General features: G+C 33.6%; 1 protein-coding gene across 1 annotated transcript in view; it reads right to left on the reverse strand.

Annotated features, from left to right (window-relative positions):
* Positions 1 to 2,315: 2,315 nt before the first annotated feature.
* LOC110442315 (tubulin polyglutamylase TTLL5-like) overlaps positions 2,316 to 9,399 on the reverse strand; it is a 46,963-nt gene continuing 39,879 nt past the window's right edge. The window contains exons 31-34 of the mRNA XM_021485849.1: positions 8,169 to 8,934; positions 5,783 to 5,871; positions 4,176 to 4,223; positions 2,316 to 2,381 (exon numbers count right to left, since the gene is read on the reverse strand). Coding sequence (XP_021341524.1) covers positions 2,374 to 2,381; positions 4,176 to 4,223; positions 5,783 to 5,871; positions 8,169 to 8,934 — 911 coding nt within the window. The 3' untranslated portion in view covers positions 2,316 to 2,373. The remainder of the gene's footprint in view (positions 2,382 to 4,175; positions 4,224 to 5,782; positions 5,872 to 8,168; positions 8,935 to 9,399) is intronic.

The raw sequence follows: 9,399 nt of genomic DNA on the forward strand, positions 1-9,399 counted from the left end.
AAACTCAATACAATCATAACTACAAGTTTGACTGGGTACGAGGGAAAATAAAAATACAATACAAAATATAGCGCATCTAATTAGACATATGTGGACGGATTCTATTTTAACGAACCTTAGTGTGACCGCGAGCATGTCTACGTCACAACATGGCTGTTTCGATTCCCTGCACAAGTAAACATTGAAGAATATTATTTTATTCTTTAAAAATGTTTTTGCAGATTAATAATGGCACCATGACATTATCATAAAGCACAAGAAATATGTGTGGACATGTGAAATACACTGTTTATACAGTACATAATGTAAATCAATAACGTGTAATATAAAACCTTATTATTACTTTACATTTACATTACATAATCAACAAGCACAATAATGAATGAGCGTTTCGTCACTTTCATATATTTGAAATACAATTACATGAAAATTACCCTAGGTTTGTAAAGCGCTCGTATAAGATTACCGCTGAACCAGATGTACTAGTATGTACATTTTATATATTACGTTTGAAACAATACACACTCAACAAACATTCATCCGACCAATTCTCCAAATCACACAACTTTGAAAATTTACTCTGGAATAACTTTAACAAGACTCACACAATCATATACAAATTAAATAATAAAAATCTTTCACAGTTTCAGATTTGTGTTAAAAACTTATATATAAAATATGTATATATATATATAAGGTGCAAACTTAAACCACATGATGTATGATGCGGTGTAATTCTATACTCTATAGTATTTTAATTAGCTTCTAATATAGGCGCCATTCAAAGCTTTCATCATATTTATTAACTTGTGATGTTTTAATTACAAATTTAACATTTATCAGAGATGAGATTTTGTGTTAAACTTTCTCATTTCTCTCAATCATTTTTTTTAAAGATATTTTAAGTTCAACCTCAAATATTATAAGCAAAGTCACACAATTCTCCATCTTGCATTACAAAGCATATTCTAATGACACGTTTTTATGGTTGAGCTACAACACTCAAGTGTTCCACAGACTTTATAACTATCACAGCTAATAATGTCTAAAGCTTCAACTTTATCTCTGTAAATAGTGTAATGGAATGCATTTTATCACATGCTGTAAAAGCTCGTATAACATAGTTTAAAATCTAAACAATTCTGCTACATTGTTCGTGTTAATTCTATACCATGTCTTTCTCGGGGTGGTGATATAAACACATTACCCAGGAATGCGTTTAAATTGGATTAAATTAACATTAATGGCACTATGGAACCAAAGTCATAAGAAGTGAACTACTTGCATAGATTTTACTTTTATTTGACCATAAAAAAGATACCTCAGTACAATCGTACCCTTTGATTTGTTGCATGGGGAAAAGACGTTGTAATAAATACATGTCCATATTTTTTTCTAAAGAGTCTCAAATTTGAATAACAGTAAAACACATTTCATAGTACTTAAACTTAAAAAAGAAATAGTGTGCCAAATAAAAATCAATTATTGCTTCTTTTTAAACGAGTATGCCTAGAACATTACATGCAATATATATACACACATTTTTCTCGTCTATGACATGTACATCCGGAAAACAAGGTATTCTTGTCTTCGTTAAAATATTTTGTATTTATCTTAAAATCTTCATATTCAAGAAAAAGCAACCGTGCAACGTTTTAATGTTTAAGAGGACTTCACTTAAACTCATCATTATTTCTTCTCTTTGCTTTGTGACACCGACTGGTTTCTAAATAAAGTCAACAATGTACAAAGGGTTGCATACATCCTTTCAATAAGCCTTACACCGATATGGTTAATAAACTTTTTTTTATACCAAAAGCTGAATATCACAGATATATGTAGTTGTTAATTAGAGACTAAATGCTCCAGTCATGTCAATCACCTCCGTCTTTCATGTAAATTTGTATATTTACAGTATCTATTTTAAAACTTGACAATAGCAAACAGATCAAGTTTTTTTGTTATCCCGTCAGAAATCTCTTGTTCAATAACGGAAAATAAGAAAAAAATAGCCATGATAGGCACTTTTTTTTCTATTAAATTGGTTGACCAGAGATTAAAATAGTGGAGTTTATAGATTTGTAAGGGACAGTGCACGTGCACCTATTACATTGAATATATAGCTAGAAACGTTGGCATTACAAGTGCTCCTTATATATACATGTATGCAGGACCTCACTAGCAAAACGCCGATACAAATAGGCTTCAAGATAAAATCACTGCTAGTAAATAAAATTTATAATAAATATAGAGTGTGCTATTTTGTTTTGATTAATCCAAAAGACTAGAAATTTCTTGGACTTCCAGTCGGACCTTTTGCCCTTGGATGGGATCACAGTTTTCAGCCAAAGCCATCATCGAATAGTTGAGATCCTACCATCCTGTAAAACAGAAAAACTATTTTAGTATCACCTATTAAATATGAAGTCAATCAGACATAAAAAAAATTACCTGTATAACCATTAATACAGAACCACTTTAATAGCAGAACACCCATGTTTCATCACTTCCAAACAGTGTAATAACAACATATGGTATAAAAGTTTGAAGTAATTTCATTCGACAAAAAGTTAAATCACAGTACTTTTCGACGTCATGTTTTAATGGAAGTATTGTGATTTCATGATTTGCAGATTTCTTCCCATTAGACATTGAAATAATTTGTAGTATGACTTTCCTAACAAAATAGGAATGTTTCCGGTTGAAACCGATTCCCCAATCGTCTTGTTTATCTAACTTGGTTAGTTGACTTTAACTTGGTTAACTTTAGTCTTCATTCAATTCGGATGAATTTACTCCAGTTACTGAAACAGGATACCCAATGAATATTCATCTTGGGAACTTATAGTATAAAACAATTCACCCCAAGACAAAAACATAGAGCAAGCATTTCAGCTGGTTAAATTATAAAGTCTAATGCTTTAAAACTGTGTGTTGTGTCAGAAATAATGATAGATGTTTATCGAGTGATACAGTTTATTTTGTATTTTCCTTTTTCCTGGAACGCTAGTGCTCAAAATAAAGAAAGAACTGATCACAGATTAAACCTGCAACTTCCACTTTTCAGTGAATTACTTTTAAGATGTAAATAAGTATTGTTCTCAGAAATCTGCACAGACTAACGGGGTCCTGCTGCAAAGATGAATATAATCATGTACCACAATTTTCAAGTTCAGCAAAATTCAGAATTGCATGTAATTCACAAATCTTTAAAAGTAGAAATGGATGTAACTTAGTAAGCAAACGACAGAAAATTGCATTTAATAGTGCCTGGACAATATAAAGGTGTACCTGTAAACTAAACATCGAATCAGTGTTATGAACACACACAGCAGGGAAAAAACAAATTCAGAAAGTCATGTGTTGAGTAACAAACATTTAAATCCTTGTGAGATCAGAAAACAATTTTATGCAATAATCTTAAAACACCTGTAAAAACAAACAAAAAACATGATTAAGTTTGGGCGTGGAATGCAAATAAATACAATGTACTATATCTACTGAAAATATCTAAATAGCAGAAATTGCAAAGATGATATTCTGAAGAAAGGTGCTATACTGGTACATTGTATACAAAGAGTTGGCATGTTAGGCTCAAAGTTTTAACAGATTTTTAGGGAAAGATGCAAAGTAGCTGAAAATAAAGTCAAAGATTGATATTGGAAAGTTCAATCCACTGAAAAAATATTTCTCATTTATAAACGATTTGTTATAAACTGACAGGACAGAAAGGCATATGAAGGCAGAGTGCACAGCTAATGGGACAATCCATAGCTACCTAATTAAGTATCATCGCACTGAGAACAAGGGCATTAACTCTTTTAATATCAACAAAAACAAACAAGGTGGTCACATGCAAAGGTTAATGAGATCAGTAAAATACATTGCATCGGGGGTAGTATTGAAAAAAACTATCAGAAAAGCAGAAAGGCGAATAACCAGATTCCAATATACTTCCTTACTTGTTTGTGAGGACAAAAGGTGTTTAGCCGAATTCTAATTTGCATATATATGTGAAAATAATTTTATTTGAAAAATTCAACAATTTTGATAGTGTTCAGTGGACAAATCCCTAGTTAATTAATAGATGATTGCGGGAAATAGAGTCTAGAAGTAGAAACTACTGCTACATGTGGACTGACTTGGTTCACCAGACAGACACCGTGTTAAATTACCTAGCCACTCCTGATGAGGTTGTTTTCGGTAAATGATGGTATGATGGTCTGAAAATGACAATTCACTTTGTAAAATATCTTAACCTTAGGTCATTCATCAATTCAAAATAATAAAGAAATAATTTTCTTTCTGTGTACATATCAGAGTCAGGACAGTTTGAAATAACTAACTTGAAGCATAATTGAAAAAAGTCAACCATTACTTTTTTTCTTGTTTAAAAACTAAAGCCAACTTTTTTCAGACAAATTTCTTAAATTTGTACAATAAATCTTAAGCGATTTGCCCTTAACTATGGATCAAGTGTACATTTGTTTTAGGGTTGGAAATCCTCTCTTGCAAAAAAATTAATTTCACCGACCACACATCAAGGTCAATCTACCTAAATCCAGCTGACTGACCATAACCACACGATTCACATGCTAAGACACACAGACACAAATGTTTGTACATGTATAACCAAAACAAAAACCATCAAGTTAAACCCCAAAGGAAAACGTCCTCATCAACACACAGTCCAATCTGTAGGACATACATGTAACAGTTACCTTGCCCTTTATTTAACTCAGTCATCTGTATCTGTCAGAAATAAATACCAGATTTATTGGTCTAGGTCATGTGCAGATTAAAAATTCAATTGTTTCTTTTCTAAAAGACTTTTTTTTAAGTAATTACTTTGTGGTAAAAAAATATTATTTTTAAAGATTACAGCCTTTTGTTTTTGTCAAACAGAAATTCTGTTATCAGGTGAAGATGACAGTACAAAATTGACATATAAGTAAAAGGTAGGATTTGTAAAAGAAATCTGGAAAAGGTATTAGGAATTTTTTAGCCATGTATCAATAAAAAATGCCCTTTTTTTTTTAATTCACAGAAAAAAATGCCTTCAGGTTAAAAGACCTACATTGTATACAAGAAACACTTAGACAAAAAAAACATCCAGAAAGATGTTTATAATATAACAATTGTGTTAAAAATATAGTTTTGCTTGTCTTTTTTAAACTAAAATGAAAAAGGTCAAAGGTCAATGCTAGGCAGCAGTGATTTTGAGGCATTTTAGTGTCAAACTACTTTCTAAGTGATTTTATATTTTTTTTTTTATTAAATATAGTGGCATCTGTGATCTACCTACGGAGTATTATTCTAATACACATGATCACATACAGTGATGGTTAGGGAAATCTACGGTCACACAGCTTGTCTATAGTACACACTCCATTTCACTAAATTACCAAAAATACAGCATGCATGAAGTCTACATTACATTTATTGAAGATCATTTATTGAATTTTCACAATCTCACTGAAATTTTGAATTTTGAAAGCTGTTAAATTAAGAGCTGTAAGTGAAATAAAAAATAAATTATGATGGAAAAATAATTTCTGCTATTATCTTTTTTGTGACTTTTGGGGTGAATGGGTTAATGAGCATAATTAATTGTTTCTAAAATTAATGTAATTTTATATCATTGATAAGTTAAAGTGTTGTGTGTGGAATTCACATACAGGGCTAAGATCTTTTTTAATCATTCATTCACTAAAATTAAAACTTTGTAGAGGATTAATCGAAGATTGTGTGACACTATATGAGAGTGGGGATTGTCGTATACCTGACGAAGGGCGCATCTGTCCAGTGTGCATATCATACTTGAGACTGTTGTGAAAGTTGAAGCTAAGTGAATCTTCAGGCACAGCACTCCTGTCATACACAAACAACACAGTGGGAAATATATATTAAAAAAAATGTCCGATTTTAAAAGGAGGCAAATATCAAAATGTCTATATTTCATCATTTTCTGACCGCTTTTATCACAGCCTGGAAATGAAGGACTACCACTTAATTTGCACACTGTAAAACAGAATGATCAGCAGGCATGTAGCGTGCTAGCTTGTACGCAAGCTTATACAGCAAACACTCAATTAAGAAATCATGTAAGAGTATGAACAATCAACAAAATATACACCATGATATAAATTTAGACATATTTTAACTTTTTATATACTTAATTTATTTCTTAATAAAAATTCAATGCATAAAAAAACTATAATAAATAATGAAATACATATATTCTAGTTACACTGAAATTGAAATCCCACTAACTTGCAAATAATGATTGACTAAATGTGATTTCTTTGTAAAATTTGAAGTTTTTAAACTTTTGTTTTTTAATTCTAGCAGAAACACAAAACTGATTTTATGCTAGGGAGGCCAGTTCATTACCACTAACTCTTCAGCTCTTCTCTATACTGAAGAATAATTTCAACACAGAAAATAACAAAGCATTTCCAATAGGGGAATCACCAAAGGCCATAATATTGGCAAGTTATTTAAAACATGTTTTCATAGATTGTTATTTGTTTTATGTATTTTGTTTATGAATTTGATAACTCTTATCGAGTGTGAATTTATGAAATGTTATGTACTTAGGTTTTAAGATATAGAAGATGTCAACAAGGGTATCTGCGTTTTGTGTTATTAACAACCAGGTTTGGGATTTACCTAAACTGTTCTCCTGAAGTTAATACCCATCACAAGACTCCCCCCATCCTTGAAATTCAAGGGGTTAGACTCATTTACATTCTGAAAAAAACTGACCAATCACTAGGCTGATACCTAGCGTTTGAAAATTACAGTAACACCTGTCAATTCCACCGAAAATTAGTCTACTTGCATCATCCACAAGATAACATGTGCAGAGCCTTCAATTTCGTCGTGACATATTTCAGGGTAACAGAGAACGTATGAGAGCATAACTCCTGTAATTTTGAGGATGAAAACTCCCGATACCATTAATACAGTATGTTTGTGCCCTCCATAATGTTTTATTCTATCAGTTTTTAAACTTAGTGCTTGAAGAGGAACTTTTGGAGTGAATTAATGTTGTAACTATTTAACCCTTTCACCCCTAGGTAACTTGAGTAGTCTCTACCATACATTCATCTGGATGAGTCCATTATGGTCTACAGTGGTGAAAGTGTTACCATCAATCTGAACTGTCTGGAATGGACACTTATTAATATTAAAAAGGAAGTGTAAAGTTGTGTTCAAACCTGCCTGATAGAGAAGTACACCAGATGTGACTTTGTGATCGGTATGCAGAAGACAGCTGGATGTGCAGACAAAATTGTGTAGACAGATAATCTGGTTCCAGTATGCCCACACTGATCACTTCACCGAGGGGTAGAATGGGGTGGGGTTTACAAAAAGCCAACATTAATGGGTTTATTCAGGTACAAAGATGAAGGCAATCTCACCCCAAAAACAACATCAATGTGGAAGTCTTACAACACTTATAAGGAAGGGATAGACACCTATATAACGACACACTAAGACAGGGGTAGAAACACCAAGGCAATGGTAATTATTGCAGTATACAGCCTCAATATAACCTTCAATCATTTTTTTTTTATAAAATACACAATATCTGTATTTATTGATTATATCTTGCATAAACTATCATTTGAAGATGATATATAAAATTATATATCAAGAAAAGTTGATCATATGTAATGATCAACTATACCTCATTCACCATGACAAGCTTTTTAAGATTCGGCAATTCAACTTTGATTGCTACCTAACGTTTTACTAGCTGTTGGAATAGCTTATACAACATACCAGAGTTACTCCTCCTCAGTGCCATTTAGGTGAATTACTGCAGAAACAAATTATTACTATTTTCGTTAAAAATATTGCAAATGAAAAATGAAACTGAACATCTATCTAAGGTAATAACAATTACCATCAGATCTACTTTTTTGGATGTGAAAGCCTAATATCTATTGCTGAGAGAAACCCAGTATATGTAAAACACCTGTATAAGGATATTGGTATCCTGAAGCTGAACAGAAGAAAGCTGACGTACCAACAATTTTTCAATATACATAGGGACGCAATTATTATATATACTCATGCTCTTGCCAATTTTATGCATCTGTGAAAAAAAATTCAACTAATTAATTTCTGATGTAGGAGTACCAATTCTATATACTGACCTTTGTACCCGGTGCATGCCTGCCTTGCGTGTGTTTGAGGGCTGTGGGGGTGGTTTGGGAGCGTACTTCTGTATGGCACTCTCCACCTCGACAGGTCCCATGTGTCGGTAGTGAGGTTTAGGCGGTGGCTTTTGTACAGCGCTCTCCATGTCCGTGGCCTTGGGCCCATGGCCCTGTAGTGACTTCTGCATGGCATAGGCCTGGGCTACCATGGCCTGGTGCTTGGCCTTGCTCTGCTCTAACATGGCTTTGCTCTGCTGTTTCAGAGCCTGGTGCTGCTGCACCAACTGGAACTGTTTACTGGACTGTGACGCAGCATTGTAGTTGCTAGGCAACACACCTGTCACCTGGTTGTAAGCCACGGCCAGATCCCCTTGGTGTGTGCCGTCAGTGTCCTCTATAAAACTATTGAAAGTTGCATTTGCATTTCGATTACGGCCCACAACCCCAGCTGACTGGATGCGTTGGGCCGGGCCAGGTGGTGGTCGTGACTTCAGGTAATGTTCCTCCATAGATATATACTTGGGCTGTTCCTTGCTCTTGTCCGAGCCACCATTTGGGAAAGAATGAGTGGATTTATAAGTACTACTGATATCGCCTGCAGTCATTGGTCTGTACGGTTTTGACACCATCCCTGTCGGGGGTCTTGACACTTGAGCGTCCGTTCCTATAGCACTTGTGCCATTGTGGGCAGAATACTGCCGTGACTGCTGACGAAGGGCCAGTTTCTGTAGGGCGTCTTGTATGGCTTGGTCATTGTAGGAGTCTGTAAATGTTACGTAGCAAATTATGTAAATACAATTAACCCATTGACCCCTACAGTTACATTTGAAACTTACCAAATCAAAGACTTGGCGAGTCCCGTTTAAATATGTAGGGGTGAATGAGTTATAAGGGGCGCATTGTATATGTTAAGAAGAAAAAAAAATATTTAACAAATATTGTATACTGCTGAATGAAGGTTTAGGACAGGCTGTGAGTTATCCAAATCACTTCTACAGACTGAAGCAGAGCACTGTAGTAATACAATGCTGAACACATAATGCATACCATAAAACTTTACAAAACTAAAACAATATGGCCTTATTTCATTTTCTTCCTTGTTACTTGTTGTTATTGACTATTGATGCAATATAAGCAAACATGTAAAAAAAAGAAAATTGGATAAACAACATATCTGAATGACAAGAGGCCCATGGGCCTTAACGGTCACCTGATATATTTATACAGA

This window comes from Mizuhopecten yessoensis, unplaced genomic scaffold (assembly GCF_002113885.1).
Source record: "Mizuhopecten yessoensis strain PY_sf001 unplaced genomic scaffold, ASM211388v2 scaffold716247, whole genome shotgun sequence".
NCBI classification, from domain to species: Eukaryota; Metazoa; Mollusca; class Bivalvia; order Pectinida; family Pectinidae; genus Mizuhopecten; species Mizuhopecten yessoensis.